This window comes from Phyllopteryx taeniolatus, chromosome 9 (genome assembly GCF_024500385.1).
Source record: "Phyllopteryx taeniolatus isolate TA_2022b chromosome 9, UOR_Ptae_1.2, whole genome shotgun sequence".
In the NCBI taxonomy this organism is placed as follows: domain Eukaryota; kingdom Metazoa; phylum Chordata; class Actinopteri; order Syngnathiformes; family Syngnathidae; genus Phyllopteryx; species Phyllopteryx taeniolatus.
The window spans coordinates 16,681,673-16,705,882 of NC_084510.1; the positions used below are offsets into that span (position 1 = coordinate 16,681,673).

A 24,210-nucleotide genomic window follows, 5' to 3' on the forward strand; every position below is an offset into this window, starting at 1 on the left:
TGAAGAATGCTAGTTTTCCCTCTCATTTCCACAGAGCTGAGCACACCCTATTTCTCCTCTTGTTACACAAACACACGCACACACACTAATACCATTTGCTGTCTGTCATCTTGAAGGATAGTCATGTTTTCTATTCCAACATAAATCAGCAGTGGCACAGTTGCTAATCCTCTGCTTTTTTGCCAGTTAAGGTTTAATCTATCTGAATTGACAAATTAGAGCACTGCAACCCCCCAAAAATATTCTGTATTTATGCAGTAGAGTTAGATTGCTCTAGTCTCAGTATTGTCATTTGCGCAGTTGAATTTTGTTGGTCATTTTTTTGACCTCAAAAACAAACAAAAAAGACCTATATTATACCTATATTATTTGCTTTTAAAAGTAAAATATACAGTCCCCTCCAAAGGTATTGGAACGTCAAGGTCAATTTCTTTGTTTTTGTTGTATACTGAAGACATTTGGGTTTCAGATCAAAAGATGAATATGAGACAGAAGTTCAGAATTCCAGCTTTTATTTCATTGCATTTACATCTAGATGTGTTAAACAACTCAGGACAGAGCATCTTTTGTTTGAACCCACCCAATTTTCAAGTGAGCAAAAGTTTTGGAACATGGGACTGATGGCTATTTAAGTTGCTCTGGTGTTGCCTTTTAGATTGATTGCTTAAACATTAGATCATGCTTGTTTTTGGCTTTGTTTCACCTTTGAAAACTGCATTTGCTGATAAGCAAACATGAAGACCAGAGAGCTGTCTATAGGAGAAAAGAGTCCATTTTGAAGCTGAGAGAAGAGGGAAAATCGATCAGAGCTATTGCACAAACATTGGGCGTAGCAATAAGACAATTTGGAATGTTCTGAAAAAGAAAGAAACTACTGGTGTACTGAGCAACAGACATCGATTGAACAGGTTGGCCAAGGGTATCAACAGCAGTTGATGACAGAAACATTGTGAGAGCTGTGAAGAAACACCCAAAGACAACAGTTAGTGACATCACTGCCAACCTCCACAGGTCAGGAGTGAAGGTATCACAATCCACTGTTGGAAGAAGACTTAGGGAGAACCAATATACAGGTCATACCACAAGATGCAAACCAGTCATCAGCAAAAAGAATGGGAAGGCCAGATTGGATTTTGCAAAGAAATACAGAGATGAGCCACAAACGTTTTGGAACAAAGTTTTATGGACTGATGAGACTAAGATTAACCTCTACCAAAGCGATGGAAAGACCAAGGTATGGAGAAACAAATGATCTGCTTGTGATCCAAAACTTGTAACTTGTGTTGGTAGCAGCAGAATGAATTCTGAAGTTTACAAAACCATTTGGTATGGCAATTTACAGAAAAATGCATCCAAACTAATTGGGAGAAGCTTCATCATCCAACAAGAAACTGATCCAATACACACTGCCAGCACAAGACTTCATCAGGGGGGAAAAGTGGAAGGTCTTAGACTGGCCAAGTCAATCACCGGACCTTTACCCAATAGAGCACAGGTGTCAAACTCAAGGCCCAGGGGCCAAATCTGGCCCTCCAAGTCATTTCATGTGCCCCGCGAAAGCAAATCATCTGTGTCAACTTCCATGATTATTGCTCAAATTCTCATAAAATAATAACAATAAATAGTAGCGTTGAGACATTGCAAGCATTTTCTGTTTATGGTATCTTGAACAATAGTTGAACTATTATCCTTGACTTCTGATTTCAAAACTAGGTATCCATCAATTTGTATGTAATAATGAGGTGACTAAACATTTATATGGATTCACAGTCAACAGCCCTTTGAGGGAAACCGTGACTACAATGTCGCCCGTGGCAAAAATGACAGAGAGAGAGTCGTGATTGGTGCAGATTGTAATGGACATGCTGGTGAAGGAAATAGGCGTGACGAAGAAGTGATGGGTAACTACGGCATCCAGGAAAGAAGCTTGGAGGGACAGATGATGGTAGACTTTGCAAAAAGGATGCAAATGACTGTAGTGAACACTTTTTTCCAGAAGAGGCAGGAACATAGGGTGAACGACAAGAGCGGAGGTAGAAGCACGCAGGTGGATTACATCTTGTGCAGACGATATAATCTGGTCAGGAAGTGAAGAAACGAATCCATGCAGGTTGGAATGGGTGGAGCAAGGTGTCAGGTGTGTTATGTGACAGAAGAGTCTCTGCTAGGATGAAGGGCAAAGTTTAGAAAACAGTGGTGAGGCCAGCCATGGTGTGCGGATTAGACACAGTGGCACTGAAGAGACAACAGGAAGCAGAGCTGGAGGTGGCGGAAAATGAAGATGTTGAGGTTCGCTCTCGGAGTGACCAGGTTGGATAAAATTAGAAATGACCTCATCAGGGGGACAGCCAAGGTTCGATGTTTTGGAGACAAAGTTAGAGAGAGCAGACTTCGATGGTTTGGACACGTCCAGAGGAGAAATAGTGAGTATATTGGTAGAAGGATGATGAGGATGGAGGTGCCAGGCAAGAGAGCTAGAGGAAGACCAAAGAGAAGGTTGATGGATGTCGTGAGGGAAGACATGAGGGCAGTTGGTGTTCGAGAGGAGGATGCAGGAGATAGGCTTACATGGAAAAGGATGACGCGCTGTGGCGACCCCTAAAGGGACAAGCCGAAAGGAAAAGAAGAAGAAGATGTACATACCATGAATTAGAAGCCGCAATTCTGAACTTTTGTCTCATATTCATCTTTTGATCTGAAACCCAAATGTCTTCAGTATACAACAAAAAACAAAGGAGTTGACCTTGCCCTTCCAATACCTTTGGCGGGGACTGTATTGGCTTTATTTTGCAGTCCACATTGAAATTGTGCTATACAATACACAAAAGGTCCCTAAAGGTCCTATGTCATCTACCAAAAGCTTCACACGTCATGTAGACTGCGCAAAAAGGGAATAAAACTCTGGACCTTCGGTATACCAAATGCCAATGTCTTCACACCATATACGGGTGTATATTTGAATTAGAAAACAATGTTAGTATTAGTGATAGTAAGTATTTTTATTGTATTTTATGTTTTGTGATCGATCTCATGTACTCTGTTACAGCTGCGTTTGTTTTAATGTACTCTATAAATAAATCCAAAAAGTAGCTCTCACTTTCAAAAGGTTGGTCACCCCTGCAATATATATATTATATAATATTATACTGCTTCAAATATAAAAAAAAAAAAAAAAGTACGATATATATTGTTTATACCGCTATACAATGTTACAAAGCTACAAAATAATTACATATTTCCTTATATTATCCTTATAAACGCATCTGAAGTTCAGGCGGAGTCACTCTTGTGCACGTAAAAAATACTCACGTGCACGTTTTATGAATCCGCTGATCTGATTGGCTGCAGAGGCGGAACTTCCGGCAGCACCGGTTGGACAGTGGACACAGAGTGAGAGTTCAGCAGCTCCCCAAAATCGGGAGAAAGTCCAAAGAACATCGAAATAAGGTTTGTCAAAGAGTAAGAAAGTAGTACACGAAAGCGGGAATTCAGTTACTTTGAGTTCAAGGTGACTTATCGATGGGAACTTGTCAGTGAGTTTCATCACTCAGCACGAAAGTGTAGCAGCTAGCCGGTCAACTGTGTCCGAATGTAGTTTGAGGAATCTTATACGTTTGATGAATCTTATGCGTTTGATGATCGCGTAAACCAAATGGTCGGAATTGTAGGTTTGTTTCGTTGTGGACATATTCCAATGGTTAATAGCCACTAATATATTATAAGACGTTGTTAAATGGTTACTTAAGTGTTGTCAATTGGTTACAATCTCACCATGCGTATGTGACGCATTTGATTGCATTCAAATAGTAAATATTCGATTCTAATACATGTCTGAGTTTAAAATAAAACAGTAGTAGAAATATTTTATTTACTCTTTAGTATTCTGACTACATAACTAGAATACAGTTCTATAAAAAAAAAAAAGTTTGATCGAGCCCACATTTCTGGGGTTGTCCTTGAAACCTAGCCCAGTTTGTTTTTGTTGAACTATGATAACCCTTTATTGTAGTATATACTAAAATCTTCTTCTAAAGTGCTTACCTTTTTTTATCTGCTACCCAAACCTTTTTAATTGGTTTCTTAAGTGTAGTTTCATCATCTGATTGAGCAGTCAGAGCTTTTATGTGCCATCATATCCATGTCTAATTATTTAACCAAGAATGTTTTTTTATTTTTTATTTTTTTTGGGGGGGGCGGGGGGGGGGGTTATTGGTCCCATTTAGAGCTACGTTTATTAAATGATCTGGCATTTTTAATTTTATTTTTTGCAAATCAAAATATATAATACATCATGTGCTATTCCACTTGTCACTGGTGATTGTAGTTCACTCACCTAAACGTCCTGTGCAAGGCAGTGTGGGTTCAATTCCCACTCAGTGACAGTGTGCATGGTTGTCTACCTCTATATGTGCCCTGTGATTGACTGGCGACCGGTCCAGGGAGTAGTCCGTCTTTTGCCCTATGTCAGCTGAGATAGGCTCCAGCTTCCCACAACCCTTAACAAGCAAGATGAGTGGTATAGAAATTGGATGGTGCAATGGGGTGCTTCACGTTGTCTGTCTTGATCATCTACATCTGAATGAACCGATTCATTTTTTTGGGTTTCAGATTGTGATGATTCTCACAAATGGACGACATCAACCTCCATTATCGCTTTTTGAACTGGAGAAGGCGAATACGAGAAATTCGTGAAGTACGACCAGTGCGCTACCGAGAGCGCCTGAAAAGAATGCTGAGGGATGGTGATGTGCTGAGGTAACGTCAACGAGAGTGTACCTCTGCACCGATTCCTTTCACTGTAAAAGAGAGCCACTTTTAGCTTGTGCCATCATGCATTTGTTATATTACACACATCGAACTGTTCAGTGACATTGTCTTTTTTTCTTCTGTTTGCAGGTACCATGGGAATTCAGATGAAGTTGGCTGTTTTGTGGCGGCGAGGCCATTGTCAAAGAGAAGTCGGTATTTTGAGGTAAGAAAGTAGTACAGTATAATGTGACAAAATGCTAATAAAATTCAGTTGTAAAATAAAATAAACAAATTAATATGGTTGCATACTTTCCCCTCTTGTATATGTTACCTGTTACAAAGCTACACACAGTAAGGCTTCACCACAATTAAGTTGAATTCTAAATACAATCAGTAGAGCCGGGGTGTCAAACTCATTTTTGTCGCAGGCCACATTGTAGATACGGTTTTCCTCAGAGGGCCATTATGATTGTAAAACCATATAAATTTTTAATCGCCTCATCATATTATTACACTTAGACAACAAATTGCTGGATAATGAGTTTTGAAATTAGAAGTCAAGGATAATGGTTTGTTCAACTATTGTTCAAGTAACTGTTAAAGGGGTTTGGAGGCAAAACATGCTTACAATAGTTCATTACTATTTATTACATATGAATATTATACAAAAAAATGGAACAGATTTTACCAAGAATCATGGAAGTTGACACACATGATTTGCTTTTGTGGGCCACATAAAATGATGTGGCAGGCCGGATCTGGCCCCCGGGCCTTGAGTTTGACACCTGTGCAGTAGAGTGACCTGAAGAGCGCTGTACCCAAGAAATTGCCCTTTGAGTGCTTTTACAAGGCAGTCTAGATGTGGCACACTCTTATCCAGAAAGACAGAATGCTGTACAGTAATGGAATTAAAAATGTGCTAAGAAGGCTTCAATATTCAAGATCGCAGTGGAACCTGTGAGCGCAAACACTTTTTTTATTATTATTATTATTATTATTATTATGGCTTGTACAGCGCTTTGAAACTTGTTTTACGATCATAATAAATAATACAAAATAAAATTTCTATAGCAAATTGCCATAGAAATAATAATTATTATTATTATCCACTTTAGGATGACCTGATTTGTTCATATATATGAGAAAAAACTCATTGTAGAAATAATTAAAACGTATGTATCATAAAACATTTGAATGGGACAGGCAGTTTTTTAAGTTACATTTAAATGTCCATAACAGTCATACAAGTGTGAAGGATTTAACCAATGTATAATAAAACTGAATACAACTACAATAAACTACTTACTACTACGACACACTTTGTGTTTTTAAACACAAGTTACCAACCGTATATTAAAACTTGAAAAATGATGTGCATTTGTTAAAAAACGAAGAAAAAAAAGCCAAGCATCCTTACACTTTTTTCGATAGTCACTGATTTGTAGTCATGCATGTCGACAGTGGTTCAACCTCTTTGAGCAACTTTAGAGGAAGAAACTATTGGTTGAAGTACCAAGTTGCACTGTTGTAAAATTGGGTTTAATTGCATATGAGGTCAACCTCACTGTTTTAGGCCATGTCCACATGGGAACGGAGCTAATCTATTGCTTAAATAAAAATGTTTACAAAGTTTCCCGTACGCACAGAATCGTTTCAAGAACTGGGTGTGTTCACACACAGGCGCTGAAACGCTGTACTATATATGCCAGCCCTAAGGTGGTGCTGTAAAACCGCCACAGGAAGTCACCAAAAGCAAACATTTTAAAATAATACATTTAGGAGCAGTAAATACGATAACGTAATACTATAAAACCATAATCTCTTTGCTCATCGTTATCATACTACCAGAATCTGATACTGGTCCATGCCTACGTGCAATGTAAACATACTCAGAACAATGGTGAAGAATTCGAAAGGAGACATTTGTGTGAACTGACAACAAGGTAGAACTTCTGCTTTGGAACAAAAGCCCCGATCACTGTCAAAGTAAAGATCATCCGACACGGTGATCCACAATTGTTATTGTTGATGTTGGCCGTGTTTGGGGATGATCCTGCAAAAACTGGGACTACCGCATCATTGTCTTGGGAAAGATGCTTATGTGTTAAACACAAGGGCCGCGTTTTCAAATTGATTCACTCTGGGACCCGGTTTAAAAAAATGATCATATTAATAATATATATAATATTCCATGTGGACGAGGTCTTAGTTTTCTTTGCAATTAATCCATGTTTCTGTTTTTTTGCCGGTTGAAATTTTTAGGTATGTTTAGAGGAGGTCTCTTTGAAATAGTTGTTGACAGAACAATGCATAAAAATGTACAGTCACAATATATTGCTCACATTATCACCGTATTGCCAAATCTAATTTATTTTATCCATCTACCCATCCCTTTTCTGAGCCGCTTCTCCTCACTAGGGTCGCGGGCGCGCTCGAGGCTATCCCAGCTATCATCGGGCAGGAGGCAGGGTACACCCTGAACTGGTTGCCAGCCAATCGCAGGGCACATACAAACAAACAACCATTCGCACTCACATTCATTTATTTATGATAAATGTACAAATTTTGTCCTCAACGCGTGTATGAACAAAGAAACAAGAAAATACTTTTCAGCACATGAAGTATATTTTTGTTGAGTTGGATGGGTGAGCCTGTTGTTGACGCTCAGGATTGCACTTAAGTGCACTCCATACCAAATATACTGTCAACTTTTATTATAACGTCTAAGTTTCTTGATGCTTAATGTTTGCCAAGCTCTTGGTGGCAGGTTATTGTACAATAATATGAAGTCATAATTATGGGATCTTGACAACACTCCCCTCTGTAGGTATGTAATGGGGTGTGTTTAGAGCGCTCTTCTGACAAATGACAAAAAAATTGGCTGCATTTGCGGTGGTGTGTTAGGCCCATAATTAGCGTCTCTGGGGTGTGTTCAGCAAAAAGAGCTTACTGTTTGTATCGCTGCTGGCCCGCAGGCTCATCCATCTGCGATGGAAGACGACAAAACCGCCTTGATTTCAAGTCTGGGTCATGGAAGTGCTGTCAGTGAATCAGTCAGGGAAGTTGAGGATATAGCTGGAATAGCCCCCGGTGGGAGATGTAACACCACATAGACACCTTTTATGGTGTTCCACAAACCCTTCACATTTTCCCCTCTACAACCACACAAGAGACCTCATTGAATGATGCACTGTTGTTAACAATGACCTGTCCGGAATTGTCTTTTACTTTTCCGTGGAAGGGTGCGGGTTCCATACCGTCAGTTTTTCCCCCCTCCCTAGTCTGTACATCCCCTATATAGAACAGATTATTTAATGGAAATCATCTGCAAATTGTGTAGATTTGAAACACGTGAACTTGTAAGTTTGTAACATCAGAACATGAACATGAGCGTGGATGTTGCCATAGCAGTAGTTTGATCAATACAGGACAAAATTTCTTCCAAGAAACAAAGAACATTGTTTCCCAATATCAACTTACCTCAGCCTTTCTTGCCATGTCGGAATCTTAGTTGTTGGCCTCAAAAATTTTACGAGGCAGGGTGTTAGCGCCGACTACATCATATGTTTTGTTGATCTGAACATTAATCAAATCATCTTCCAAGTATCTTTTCCTCCAAAACATTTTATTATCTGTTTCCCAGATGGATTTGTGAAGCAAAAAAAATATATTATCATATTATTTGAAAATGTCTTCATCTTGCCTCTTGGTTAAATGTTAAGCAAGGTCAGTTTCAGTTTATACGGTATATTGTGGAGATACAGTCTCTCTATAGATACAGTGGATATAAAAAAAAAAAGCCGGGTTTTTGTGATAAAGATAAATCATTTCAAAACGTTTTCCATCATTAATGTGACCTTTAAAAAATATTTTCATCCATAATGCATTCCCACGCATTTGGAAGATTTTGTTCTGGTCTGATGATTGAACTTTTTGGCATAATTCCAAAAAGTATGTTTTTGCACAAACACAAGACCACTCATCACCAAAAGAACCTTACAGTGAAGCATGGTGGTGGCAGCGTCAGGCTTTGGGGCTGTTTTTCTTCAGCTGGAATCAGGATTGTAGATAAGGTGGAGGGAATGATGAGCAGTTTGAAATAGCAGTCACTGGCAGTACAAAACCTTCATGCTTCTGCCACAAAGCAAATTCATGCCAGAAAAACTCTAATAAAACATCTAAACTTCATATGGGGTTCATCAAAGGCACTTTAAGTGGTGGCACGTGTGTGTTGACTCCCATTACAATGAGTTGGAATGTGATTGGTCAATTTTGAACGCAGCCGCATCCTTGTTATAAGAGGGTGTTCAATCACATTATCTTAGTTGTTTATTTTTGATTACATTTTGTTGAGTTGTACAGGTTATGAAGTAGATGTGGCTCCTTCCTAGGCCTGTCAAGGTAATTCTATATAGACCTATTGTTCGATACATAAAATGGACACCATTTATCAAGTCGTCGTGTATTCAGCACAGTAGTTAGGAGTGTTTTTGTTTTATTTAAAAAAAAACTTTGATTAAAAACAACTTCATCACAATTCGAGCTCCATTGGGATCCGTGCATAAACGATGACGTCACTGCGCATTTACGTTGAGATGAAGCATGCACAGACCGAGCGCTTCCAGGCTCTATTCCAAATGACGGCATACAGAGTGAAAATTTACTTCTGATCGGTTTGCCAAAAGGAATATTCCACCCCTGTGACACCGAATGAAATTCCAGTTGGATTCGGCCTGCTTATTCCGATTGAGGTGTTGAGGAGCATGTTCATTAGGTGTGGGCTTCTAAAGTGATTGTGATAATACAAATAATAATAATAATTATAACTCTATGTACTGTAAACCAGGCTGGTCTTGCAGGTCTTCTTGATTTCAGACCCACGTGGATACATATCACAGAGCAAAGAAAAACAATTTAATAGAGAAACACGAAAGGAAATTATAACAACAACAATACTGATTTAAAAGCAAAAAATAAATAATCAAAAATAAGGGCTGGCCTTATTTTTCATGATTTCAGAGGCATTAAAAAAACAATATTATCCTTTACCATGATAGTTTTGGGGACAATATATCGTCTTAAAAAATTATTGTGACAGGCCTACTCGTTCCAAAAACTGTTGTCACGTTGTGGACTTCTTTAGACAGAAAACTAATTGAGACTGAATTAAAAGTGCCCCTGCTGGTTGCAGCCAAGTCATCCCTAGTCCCTGTACCTTGAGTTTTCTCTCGTCTCACATTGTAACTGTAGAAATGCCCCCACTTTCCAACTAGGAGAAAGACTGCCATTTAAGAGTTAAATAATAGGTTGTCCTTTTCCAAGTTGTAATTGTTTTAGGAGTCTCCTTAATTGTTTTACTTGCTCAATACAGGCCGGTGATGTGATCCCGCTGAAGCACTTTACCATTGTTCTTTTTATGACCACAGAATATGTCTTCTGACATGGCTGTTTATCAAGTTGAGAAGCTCCTCATTGTGTCAGTTTGGCCTTGATAATATGAAGCATGAAAGATTCCGACTGGATCCAGATGGTAATTTTTGGCCACGTTGTCTATGACAAATTCAGCTCATGGAGTACGTGCTTCTACCTACATGAAGCATGGCAGTTGATTGCTGGCGAATGTGGCCGGTGTGCTACTGTGCACACAGTTGGAACTTATTTCCTTGTTGTTTTGGCGCGTTTGTATTTAAAGGCGCATTCGTGTCGCTCAGCCAAATAATGGGCTACAGTGGAACCTCCAAAGTCAAACACAATCTGTTGTTATGCTGTTTGACTTCCAAGTTTAATCCAGACTGAAACTGTCGCCATTTTAAAACCTGGAAAGGCCATTTTTAAGAAACATTTTAACATCATGCATGTTAACATGTCATATAAGAATAAATGTTTACCATTATATAATAAAACAAATACAACTAAAAGTAAAACTACTCACCATTTGAAGACACCTGACAAACACATACTGGAAAGGAACCAGGAAACAATTTTGGGGGCGGTTCAATGCTCGTCATTATGTTAGTAAAATGAGTGTCTTTGATACCTTAATATGAGTGCTCACAATGTATTGCGCAGCCAGACCTTTTCTTATGTCACAGTAAGTTTTATATCCAGTTGGTTGTTGGATAACCTTTTCCTTTGTCATCCTAGAATCCTTGTGTAGTGGTAAAAATCAAAATACTAATTTTATTTCTGAAATATTTGGCTGTATGTCGTATTGACCATTCAACTTTGGAGGTTACACCATACATGATTTATTGGACTAGATGCTAACCTGCAGGCGCAGACGAAAACATGTTCAAACTTGCCGAGCACAGTCTACCGTGTAGTAACACAGAAACCACACCTTTTAACCTTTCCACTTGCATGTGCTTCTTTTTTATGACTCACCATGTGGGAGGCACATTGGAGGAGGGAAGGAAGAGGCCATCTGCGTCAGTGGGGTTGGGGGCCTAATCAGTGACGCGGCCTCCTCGTTGATCTGATTTCAATATTTATGGGCCATCTGACAGTTTTTGAAAAAAAAAAATCCCTTCTCAATAACAAGGCATCTTTGAGAGATGTGTTGAAGTCATGGGAAATAACTTGGTTTCCTCTTCTGCTTGCCCTTTGTCTGCCAGCAGTGCTCTGACTTGTGGGCTTCCATGTAGGGCTTCCCAGGAATCACGTCACACAGTCGGTATTCAGCTGCGATAACAACGGCTCAGACCAGTGCCTAGCTTTACTCTGACTCAGTAGTTTCAATATGAGTTGGACATCCCACAAGATGGGGAAAAAAAAACCTAATAGAATATGTATTGTATGAGGGCAATTTAGGTCTTTCCACTGGTACTCTGTTTACTGATCATTTCATTCAATCTCATCATAAGGTGCCTTTCAGACATCCTCATTTCACCAAAATAAGTTAACAATTTTCACTGACCTTCATATTCATTGTATTAAGTAGATGATTCTGGTGTTAGAAACGCACATTTGTCAGGCTCCCAAACTTTTTTTTATTATAGATTAACTGCAAGTAGATAATGGACATGCAAACAGCACATATATGTGAACTTGTTGACAGAATGGCCATTTTTGGCTAATATTTATCACTTACCGTACTTACCTTCACTAAGCAACTGGATTCACAAGTATTCAGACCCTTTGCTGTGACACTCATAGATTTACATTGGTTACGGAAAGTATTCAGACCCCCTTAAATCTTTCGCTCTTTGTTATATTTCACCCATTTTCTAAAATAATTTAAGTAAATTTGTTTCCTCATTAACGTAAACACAGCACCCCACATTGACAGAAAAAAACTGAATTGTTGAAATTTTTGCTGATTTATTAAAAAAGAAAAACTGAAATATCACACAGCCATAAAGTATTCAGACCCTTTTCTGTGACATCATATATTTAACTTGGGGTTCAAACAAATTCAACCGATGCCCAACCCTAAATATGATAAAAATTATGAAATGTGTAAAATGTAAATATTTAATCTGCAACCAAAGAGGAAAAGGACCATCCAGATTGTTATTAGCGCAAAGTTCAAAAGCCAGCATCTGTGATGTTATGGAGGTGTGTTAGTTCCCATGGCATGGGTAACTTGCACATCTGCAAAGGCACCATTAATGCTGAAAGGTACATACAGGTTTTGGGGCAACATATCCTGCCATCCAACCAAGGTCTTGTTCAGGGATGTCCCTGCTTATGTCAGCAAGACAATGCCAAGTCACATTCTGCACACAATGTGGCTTGGTAGCGAAATAGTTCGAGTACTTGACTGGCCTGTCCATTTCTCTCAGAACAGTTCTCACACTTCCCCGAAATGTACATATCTGTTGTCTTCTTCCTCTGACGTTCTGTGAGGATCTGCCATTAGTCACGAAAAAGCATGATGGTGATGATGATGTAAGGAAACGTACATACTGACTCATAAAATTACTTGTATCTGCTTCATGCGTTTTGTTGATTTGCCTCAGAACCAACGGAATTTACACGGTGCCTTTTTACTAATGTGTAATATTCTGACTCATCTGTTACTGTGGCTTCTTTTAGGTCACAATCGTTGATACGGGAGTGAGGGGGATGATTGCTGTTGGTTTAGTGCCTCAGCTCTACAAGCTGGACCATCAGCCGGGCTGGCTCCCAAATTCCGTGGCTTTCCATGCAGATGATGGCAAGTACGTGTGACAATTTTTTTTTTTTTCGAAGTATGCACATCATGACTTGTAGTCATGTTAAGGAGCTAATAACATCGCAGTTGCCTGCAGCTCACTTGGCACATTCATTTAACGTCGTCTTGCATTTAGGGAACATTGACCTATAAATGTACACTACTGTCATTGTGCAACATTTTCGTACACATTTGGTTTTATATGGGTTGTGAATTAATGTGATTTCAATACTTGGCTGTCACACTTCCCCTTAAAAAGTCCCACAGTGGTGGGAATGGAGAAGATTCAACAGCACAATCGCCTCACTGGCTCTGTCACATAAGTTGTATCAACATACAGCAACATTTAAAAAAAAAAAAAAAAAATGTTACAAAGTAACAATAAACTGCCCCTGTTGAAATACTAAGTAATAGTATAAATTCTTATGTCTGGTAATCTGTATCTCCATCTTTATATTTGGTCTGCCCTCAGCTGTGTTTTTATGGTTGATTTCTGAAAATAGTGGTGTCATGTGATCACTGAGAGATGTATAAAGTCTTATTTTTTGGCAGGCTCTACAACGGCAACACTGTAGGACAACAATTTGGTCCTAAATGCTGCAGAGGGGACCGAATTGGCTGTGGAATATCCCTGGACTCTGATGATGGACAGTTGACTGTGTTTTTTACCAAGAATGGTAAAGAAGTAAGTACTCTTTGAAGATCACTTGTTGTACTTTGTTGACTTCCAGTTGCCTTATGTTGAGTCAACTATTATGAGATTGTGAATATGTGTCCAGGTTGGCAGCTTGGACATGCCAGCAGCTGAAGCTCTCTACCCTGCGGTAGGAATGCACTCGCTGGGGGAGGAAGTACTGCTGGACCTGCATGCTGAGTGGGGAATGGAGGAGGATGACGGACTGATGATAGTAGACAGCCATGAAGATGACTGGGGCCGCCTCCATGATATTAGAGTGTCTGGCACCGTAAGTACTGACGAACGCGGAGAGGAGGATTTGAAAAAGAGGTCTTCCTGTTGGTATGGCTGAGGCTATAGCTCAGTCTTAGCCAGTAGGTCACAGTTTGAATCCCACTGCGGAGCAAAACATGAACTACATTTACGCAACACTGTCAAGGTATTTGAGCAATGTACTGAACCCCTAAACTGCTTAGGCCAGAGGTCTCAAACTCATTTTTGTCACGGGCCAGATTGTAGTTATGGTTTCCTTTAGAGGGCCGTTATGACTGTGGAACCATATGTATAATCGCCTCATCATATCAGTACATATACAGTGTAACCTCGGTTTTCGTATGCCATAGTTTTTGCCATTTTTTTTTTTCTCCGAAATTTTGTCCCAGTTTTTCTACATCAGCTTGGTTTCCATACAGTTGAAAATGGTCCAAACACAAAATGCATCCGCCTGCCCACATCACTCCTAGCTTTAATAGTTTAAAATGTGTTATTAAAAGTGAAGACAATTAGAAATTTTGGTCCAGAAGAATATGAAGTAGATGCACATGATTCGCTTCCGCGGGCCACATGGATTAGAAGGGTCGCTCTCGCCGTCACTGACGTCATAGGCTGTTTCGTACTGCTTGAACGCTGGCAGCTAGATCTATTCCACACATCCACCATCCACATACAGATGTAATTGTAAATATTACCCCGTGGCGGACTAATATGCGGCCTGAGGTTCCACCTGTGCGCTCGAAGTCACAGGAGTTGACGAGACCAGAAAAAAACTTACGCTGCTTCTGCTGTTAATAAGTACTTTTACTCCCTTACAATGATCTAAATGTCACTCGCTACTTTTATTTATCAATTATTGCTTATTTCTGAACTATTTTGTGCGCGAGACTACGACTTCGACTTCCGCATCGGGCGCTGTTTGCGTCATCCAATTTAAGCGCTAGTGACGTTTAAGTCTAGTGCACCATGTGTATGTGTTCACTGTGATGGGTAAAATGCAGAGAACAAATTTCGTGTGCATGCTTGCATGTTCATGACAATAAAAGGTGATTCTTCTTCTCAATTATCTAATTAGTTTACTGATGTGAATGTTAAATGTATTAAGCAACGGAGCGCCGTTAAGGACTATGTCACAACACAGAATGAAATGACTTCAAATTCAGAAATGGGCAATAAAAACAGAAAAGTATTATACTTCATATTTTCCTGGAGGATGCATTTGGGATTAGCCTTTGAAGTTAGTAATAGTGAAAAATGAAGTGAAAAGGACAATGATTTTAGTTCATTTCATTCTTTTCCAGAATGAAAGTGCTTAAAGAGGAGGATACTATTCATGTGCCACAGCTTGAAGCAGGCATCAGGTGCAGGTTGGAGATTGGCCTGGCTCAAGTTTGAGGCCAGAACAAAAAAAGCAATGAAATGAGGCAAATTTAACTTTAATCTTAAATTTGTACATCAACATGTACTTGAGCGGTGTAAATAAGCTTTTCTGCATGATGATTTTTTAAAATATATTTTTGTGCCTTATTGTACTCTTTAGAGTCTTCCAGATTGCTTAATTTGTTAAAATAAAAAAAATTCTCTGCGGGGGCTCGGGGCACCCCCCCCCAGACCCTCCCTAAAATGTATTTTTTTTGGGGAGGGGGGTCACATTTTTAATGCCTTTGGTGTTTGCATGTTTGAATATTGCATGAATAACTTTTAGGATGCATAAAATGATGGAAGGTGCTATTTACATTTCAATTGACATAGAAGTGCAAGTGTAGCTAATACAACAGTTGATGTTGGCTTAAAAGCAAACAAGTGGAGCGTTCACCGGCATCCTCAACTACTCTCCGCTTGGGTTGGACATCGAATTTAGAGGATCGATTGGAACCGGGACTAGCATTCAGATTCTCCCAAAATCGTTGACGTTGCACCACTTCTCCAATACATAAGTGAAATATTTTCAGGTGTGTCGCAAAGAATGAACACATTTCCTTTTAATTTGTCTGAAAATGCTTTATTTACTACAATTAATCTTTCAGTATATATACTTTTTGGGACATTTTTATTTGGTCGACTCGCATGCCATGAAATTTTGCTAATGTCAGTTTATGTGCCTTAGCTATATAAACGTTGGACACATTGATGTCATACATTAAACAGGTTAGTTACTATGAAATTAATTTCTGCACTTCAAATGAAAAGTTCCCACTTTTTAATCATAGCTGAGTCAGTAAAAGAGAAAATGCCAAATACAGAAGTGTTCACAATTTTTTTTTATGATAGAATCAAATTAGTATTCTGACGAGGTCATTGACCCTTTTACGATCCCCACCCATTTTGGAGACGTCCAGACTGGAGTGTTGGTGTCTGACTCAGACGCTGATCTGAGCTCAATTATAGGAGGCAAGAGGGAATCACAACTGAATAACCCTCAGGCACCAGCAAATAACCTGCAAGTCTGCAGCACCTTTTCTTCATGCGTGATTTCTACAAATTAGTCCCCTATCATTTTATTAACGTCTGCTCTGTTGTATATCAGCACATATTCATACCACATGCGAGCTGAATTCCTTTTGCACAGTCCTCAGGAGACCTGTTAGAAGAAAAAAAAACATAAAAGAAACTGTCTTCTCTCCTTCAGATAGCCTGAACATCTGCAGGTCTTGATTTTGAGGTGCTGCTTCTTTCTGTATATTAACAGTGCTCTGTATGTCAATTTGTAGAACAGCCACCTGCTTTTTTTAAAGCAATATTAATTAGTTTTGTCCTCAGGCATATCTCTTAGGATTATTAGCCAATCACAGGATACGTATAGACTAACAACTATTCACACAGACACATTCACACCTCTGGACAATTAAGTCTTCAGTGAACCTAACATGCGTCTTTTTAGAATGTACCTGGAGAAAACCCACAGCACAGGAGAATATGAACACTCCACAAAGGAGGAGCCAGCCACTACTCCACTGTGGCTCTGGATGAATAAATTAATTTAGATAATTAAATATAATATTACTTCGATGTCCATAACATTTTAAGCCATTGGTTTTCAACTGTTGTCATCCCGGGACCCACATTTTTCTATTGTCACTAAAGTTGCGACCCACGTTTACAGAACTTAGGAACAATAAAGAAAAGAAGCGTATTTTTAAACATATCTACTCTTGTTTTTGTTTTATGTTTAAAGTGTCTTTCAGAGAGCACCTTATTAAGAAAATGAGGATGAGCATAACTGCATGTATAAAAATTTATATCGAGGCACTGATATCTTCTTTTTAGGAAAGTCCCGCTTCAAGTTTGTCTTCTTTTTAGGAAATGAGGGCTGCAGACAAAGCAACAATTTTAACAGTCTGAGTTGATATAATTGTTTGTAACTACCTGTTCGCAACCCACCCAAAATGGCCACGTGACCCACTTTTGTGTCCCAACCCTCCAGCTCAGAATCAGTTTTAAAGCAGTATTTGTGTTAAGTCTGTTGCTCATTTTCAAGGTTTCTCTTTATTTACTACGCCGGCGGTTAACAAGGAAAATGCCCTTTTATTGCTCATAAAGCAGTTACCCCTAATCATGTTATGTGTCCTTTATCTTTAGATTATAATGTGTGTGTGTGTATAAATATATGTATGTATGTGTGTGTGTGTATATGTATATAGGTGTATATGTATATATGTGTGTGGGAAAAAAACGGAAACATTCAACAGTTCAATATAGTGCAGTTTGGATTCATCAGGAAATGTCACCCAAAAGCCCAATATCCTTTACCTTTTACACTTACACTGGGGCAAAAAAGTATTTAGTACAGAGGAGCCTCTTAAAGAAGAAGTTACAGGTCTGTGAGAGCCAGAAATCTTGCGTGTTTGAAGGTGACCAAATACTCATTTTCCACCATAGTTTGCTAATAAATTCTTTAAAAATTAGGATTTATTTCCCTCATTTTGTCTCTCATAGGTGAGGTATACCAAGATGAAAATTATAGTCCTCTCTCATCTTTTTAAGAACTTGAACAATTGGAGGCTGACTAAATACTTTTTTGCCCCAGTGTATGTGTGTGTGTGTGTGTGTGTGTGTGTGTGTATGTAAAAGGTTTGTGTTTAGGAGAAGAGCCATCTTTGTTCGTTCGTATTGTAGTTCAACATTTTGTCCTTGCTTGGTGGTTGTGCAGATTTACAAGTAATTAACTCAATGATTAATTTACACTCAACGTCAATTGTTGTATTCGTTTGGCCACACACGGTCTCTCTTTCATTTGAAGCATTCTGACAGTTTTTTTCAATTTCAATTTGCTCTACCAACACGTGTTGGGACATTTAATCACTGTATGTTTGAAGTGCTAACGTGAATATGTTCTTTCTTCAGCTGCTCGAGTACATGGGCAAAGGGAAGAGCATTGTTGACGTGGGCTTGGCTCAGGCCCTTCGGCCACTCAACACACGCTTCCACTACTACGAGCTGGAGATCACAGACGCTGGGGAGAAGTGTTACATCGCCCTTGGTCTGGCACGCAAGGTATGAGGCGGCTTGCTCTCTTCACCATCACAGTGTTTGACAATCAGCGTTAGGGTACGCGCTGCGGTCACTTCTCTGGAGCCTCCCTTCGACATGTAGTGCTGCTCTCACTGTTTCCAGTCTGCATGTTGATGGACGAGGGAGGAAAAGCTAACAACAGAATAAATATTGTCTCATTGTGCCCTCACGTCTGCGTTTCCATCCAAAGCAGGTTGTTCCACTTAGATGCTAATCTGCCTCATTAAGGAGGAAAGGGCAGTCACATTGGGGAAACTTAGGTGTTGTTTAATTGCAAATGATTCACATTCTGGAAACGGACTGTGTCTGAACGAAGACCTGTTGAATGTTTACACATTATCGAACCATTGTGTCATTGAAATAACACATTTGAAAAGAAGTGGGCCTCCGATCTGGAGATGTTCTGCCATGCGCTCATTGTTTTCAGTTTGCGGCGACGGCTAACTGACGTACACTTTGCTTTGTGCCAGCTGTGTCCGCCGCTGCTCACAGCCTGGGAGGCGGCCGATCTCTGTTGCACTTTGCGCCCTCTCTAATCTCCTTCTGAGTCGTCTGGCGTTGATGTGCGTGGGCGTGTCGCAGCAGCAGAATAGAGCTGTTGTTTTCCTGACTGATTGTTTTTCCCTTTGCGTCTGTGGTTTTTCTGAAGCTTTTTTTTTTTCTTCTATCCATCAGTCGGTCGTTCTTTTTACTCTAATAATCAAAACAAAGGTATCTTTTTTCTGTCAGGGTAACAGTTCTTTGCTCAGTCCTTCCACAAGTGTTTTATTTCCATGTTCTCTGTGGAGGAAAACTAATCAATCTTTGCTCCAAAGAACCTGCCTCTCACTATTGATCTTATTTGGATTGCTTTTTACAATTTTTTCACATCTCTTCACTTGTAATGTCCAAAACTTGGACTGGGAGGACCAATCAGCTGGTCACGTACCTCATTGTGTGCCAGTTCGATGGTTGAAACTTGTGACGTTCCTAACCGCTTGTCAGCCATGTTCTTCCACAGTGAGGGAAAGTCAAGGCTGATCATGTCAAAATCATTTGGAACAAAAATGTTAGACTTAAAACAACCTCACCCTGCTAAATGCACAAAGTGAAGGGTTGAAGGCTAAAGCTAGAAAGAGCACAGCACTCACTCCAAACTAGAGCCTCTGCTGTCTTTCTTCTACAAGGTCAACGCTGTCAAAATGGAAAATTCACAAGACTCTTAAGACAACCTCACCCTGCAGCATCATATGAACAGTTGAAGAATAATGCTTGCACAACCACAGCGGTCACTCCAAACTAAAAGCCACTTAATTCAGCGCTTAATAAAATATGTACTTATTTTAAAAATGTAGTGCAGATAGTGTGTTTTAGGATCCGCTTCAACATGACACTGAGGCCAGTTTGTGTCATAGTTGCATTCTTTAAGTACTCTACCACTGTGGTACTCTAATAGAAGAATTCCAAAAGGGGGGGGTAGTTATTTCGGTACCCTCCAGAACACAGGGAAATGAGTTAAACTCATCTATTTGCATGCACTCCTCCCACAACGAGCAAAATGAACTACGCGGCGATTGGCAGACACAATACTGGTTACGCCCGGTTGGTAGATGAGCTTCCGCATCTCTTTGCATGCGCAATCAAGTTTGCACCTGTTTTTGTGCGCGCAAAGCTTTCGTAAATCAGGCCCAATTTTTACAGTGCAAAAAATAGCTTTTCATGCATACATGACTGAATTTATACTTTTGTCCCACAGGATTATCCGAAAAACAGACATCCAGGTTGGAGCAGAGGGTCCATAGCTTATCATGCTGGTGAGTGTTGATGTAGCAACTAAAAGACTTACTCTTCTATGGCAACATCTCAGACTAGTTGCGTATGTCGCCATGACAAAACCTCGTGAAAACATCAATACTTTTTCTTTCTTTGGATTTTTGCAAAGTTTTGCATACAGATAGCAGCTTCATTTGCACAGACCTGCAACAATGATTAAAAACGTGGTTTATAGGCCCAACCAGCAGTCGGCAATTTAAATAAACTGCAACAAAGAGCACAATAAAAAGTAAAGATTAAATTGTGACTTTACTGATGAACTCTTGAATTTAGATTCATTTTTTTAAGGTAAATTGTCACAGCAGCAGTAGTCACAGATATACACTTATATTAACTCATTCACTGCTGTGGATGTTTTTCATTCGTCAACTGGAAACCAACTGCTTACTGGCACTGTTGTATATACAGTGCCGTAAAAGCGTATTTGCCCCCTTCTCAAACTCTTATTTTTATGCATAGTGTCCCCACTTTAATATTTAAGATCATCAAACAAATGTAAATTTCAAACTAAGTACAACTTTTGTCTAATCAGTCTATAAAATATTCTCCCAAAAGTCTTTGGAATCTTTTTTATTTATTTATTTTTTTTTTTTAAACGTAGGACGACGACAATAGTTTTTGCCTTGGGGCTCTGCCACGGATGCCATTTTTGCCAAGTTTCTTAAATATTGTCGCGTCATGAACACTGACCTTAACTGAGGCAAGGTGGGCCTGCAGTTCTTTAGATCTTGTATTTAGTTCCTTTGTGACCTCCTGAATGAGTCGTTTCTGTGCTCATTTTTGTAGTCCGGCCACTCCTGGGAAGTTATTTCACATCTGTTCTTGAATTTCTTTGGATTGTGGCTTTTTGTTACATCGTTTTGTGATCTTTTGGCCAACATTTTGTCAGACAGGTTCTATTTAAGTGATTAATTAAGGATTTAACAAGGTGAGGCAATTACTTTCACACAGGGTCAGCTTTGCATATTCTTTCCCCCTTAATAAGTAAAATCACTATTTAAAATGCTCTATATTAAAACTATTGTTGCAATGTGTGCTGCCTGCTTAAATAATGATGTGTCTGTGGTAGATTCTGGCCTCGGGTCGTCTTATATTGTGACACCGTAACCAACCCTGAGGTTCTTTTGTAGATGACGGGAAGTTGTTCCAGGGCAGCGGAGTCGGCGACGCCTTCGGTCCGCGCTGCTTCGAAGGAGACCTCATGGGCTGCGGCATCATGTTTCCACGTGACTACAGCAACGAGGGCAGAGGCGAGTCAGTTTCCACTCCCATCCAACGGACACGGCACAGCCCTCACGTCCGTCCTTTTCTTAATGGCTTTGTTTAGATGATGTGGACGACTGGGACCTGGAAGCGTTTCCACGGCCCAGTGAGGTTCAGAACGACTTGTACGCGGGCAACGACGAGGACGAGGAGGAGGAGGAGGACGGGGAGGGGGAAGACTTGGAGGGTACCAAGGTCACGGTGAGTCGCTGCCAAAACCGAAGCCAGGAACCTCTTCAGTGCAACAATGCTCATTGTCCCTCTGCTGTCCTTTTGCGGCAGGTGTTCTTCACCCGGAACGGAAATGTGGTGGGACGCAGGGAGGTGGCTTTACCAGCAGGAGGCTTCTACCCGACTATCGGCATGATGAGCACCGGGGAGAAGGTCAAAGTGGACCTGCACCCCCTCAGTGGCTGAACGCCACCACGGGACTCCATGACCTCATCGTCAACAGGCTGCTGCACGTTGCTTGTTGAAGTCACGTCAGGATAGAACTGTGGCCTTCTCATGCTGTAAGAGTCAAATAACTTTGATTCAAAATGATCCAAATGTATATATTTTTTGAGGTTGTAATTCAGGAGTGTCCAAGCTTTTTCCTCCAAAGGCTGCTTACTGAAAAATGTAAGGGCCACTTTGACATCTTCAATTTATTTAACACACACAATCCATCAGTGTAGTTAAACTTATGCAAAGCAATTATACATATATTTTTTATTTATACTGCATGAAGTCAAGGATTTTTCCAGATTTTGTCTTTATCCCGGTAGAATAGATCCCTACAGTGAGCACCGTAGAATTCCGTCTCCACCACTGGAACCAAATCAAGAGCATTCTGGACGAAGCTGACCTCGGCGCCGCACCTTACCAAATGATGCGTGATTGGTTGAAAGAGAGATGACAGGGAACTTCCTCTTCTCTTCTCCTGCCTTGCCACCCAGTGTAGAAATTATGTAGTACAATGCAGGCAAACTACATGGGGCTGTGTCACACATTAATTTAAGTCTATGCCACAGGCTGGCAAAAAAAAATGGATGAAGGGCTGCAATGACCCCCAGGCTGTAGTTTGGACACACCTGTTTAATAGAATCACACAGTGTGATGTTGATTTTCTATACAAAAAGAAAGATCGCAAACACAATTGACACTATTTCCGCATTTGCGTGTATGTTGCCTAACTGTGTGCGCTGCACGTCCCATAACTGGTGCATTGCTGACACTTAGTGGTCAGAGTCCTGTAGTGCGGTCATTGGTTCAGTGCATGGCCTGCCTGAAAATGTAACAGTCTATAATAACGCAGTGTTTCCCAATCTTTTCTTGACCCAAGGCACATATTGTACGGCACACCACCAAACAAAAATGTAACAAAAATAATGTAATGAAATAATTTACTTCAGACAAATTTACTTAGTGTGAAATCTGGGCCTGTTAAATTGGACACAGAGCTATTATTCTGTTGTTATTCCGAAGTTAATTGTACTTTCTGCCATTTATTGGAAAAGCAATTAAATGTTACACCTGTCACGATATGTCGCTGGCATGGATAGATGGAGAAAAATACTTTGTCTAAAAGAATTTTCAGATAATTGTATAATTTTCTGCAACCTGATGATCGCTCGCACAAATGTGCTGGGGCATAATGGTTGGGAAACACATCATTATGGCCATTAACTCTAATTCTCGGGCAAAAAAGCTTTATTTCCCTCCAATTAGGTGTTTTAAGTCTTTTTTTTTTTTGAGGGGGGGGGGGGGGTTTGATATGTCACTCAGTACATGTTGAAACTGTGTTCTCGTTATCAAACTACACAACATTTTTGATCAACACTAAAAGATGTAATACTGAAAGGGAATTTTTAATGGAAGGATAATTAATGACCAAAAACATGTACAGTTTAAATGTATTCTTGACAATGAAGCCATAACTATAATTTGTTGCTCTCAGGTATATTTAAATATCAAAACTGATAATGTTTTTATTTATTCAAGTCACAGATTTCCATTGCTTTGAGTCACGTTTTCACTTTTTGGGGGGTGAGTTAATGCTGTTCTCTAATAGTTTAGGATTATTGTTTGTGACAGTAAGACTTCCAATTTTCACCTGTACTTCCTTTCAGCAGTTTTAGTTTCCTGGCCTCAATTCTATTCCTCCTCAGATGGGCACAGAAAGAATGTTGTGTGTAATCTCCTCCCACATGCCAAAAACATGTATGCTAGGTTCACTGAACACTAAATTGAGCCGAGGTGTGAATTTGGGGTAGGCGCCATCTTGTGCCCTTCATTAGCATAAGCAGCGTATATAACGATTGAATGCATGGTGTTGTCATAGGATTACAGGCTTTACATTGATGACTTTTCTTAAAAATGTCTGCATCCGAAGAGCCATTCTAACCAAAGTGCCTGCATGAATACTTAATGTTCTCAGATCAGCATGTACTGTGTTTAATTCATTAGTCTAAAGAATGACACATGGCCAATGGCGCCTTCCTGCCTTTTTTCATCCTCAGCTGGTGATTTCAAAACTAAGTGCCTGTCACCATTACCCAAGCCATATAGCTAGCTATCTTGTGTGAAGCAATCTGATACAAGTAAAAAGATGATCATTTTAGTTCACCATTTGGAATGTATGTGTAGTTTTGACATTTGCTGGTGCCTTTCAGGTATGTTGTCATTTTACATACTAAAATTAAAGTCTTATCCTGTATCCATGTGTTCATCTTAATGCTACAATTTCAATGTGCAACAAATTTTTAAAAATGAGTGAAGGTTTTCCATC

General features: G+C 39.7%; 1 protein-coding gene across 3 annotated transcripts; it reads left to right on the plus strand.

Annotated features, from left to right (window-relative positions):
* The first annotated feature begins 3,306 nt into the window (after positions 1 to 3,306).
* spryd3 (SPRY domain containing 3) lies at positions 3,307 to 24,138 on the plus strand. 3 transcript variants are annotated; one of them, XR_009790054.1, is made up of 12 exons: positions 3,307 to 3,447; positions 4,609 to 4,755; positions 4,897 to 4,972; positions 12,787 to 12,911; positions 13,457 to 13,589; positions 13,684 to 13,869; positions 18,198 to 18,347; positions 20,101 to 20,158; positions 21,308 to 21,427; positions 21,505 to 21,641; positions 21,723 to 21,952; positions 22,208 to 24,138. XR_009790054.1 is itself a non-coding variant. In XM_061784140.1 (11 exons), exons 2-11 carry the CDS (start codon positions 4,628 to 4,630, stop codon positions 21,855 to 21,857), a joined length of 1,248 nt encoding a protein of 415 aa, XP_061640124.1. In that variant the 5' UTR covers positions 3,307 to 3,447; positions 4,609 to 4,627; the 3' UTR covers positions 21,858 to 24,138. The 3 variants fall into 3 exon arrangements, 1 of the variants encoding a protein (XP_061640124.1); XR_009790055.1 differs by having other exon boundaries at positions 22,213 to 24,138; XM_061784140.1 differs by having other exon boundaries at positions 21,723 to 24,138.
* Positions 24,139 to 24,210: the final 72 nt, after the last annotated feature.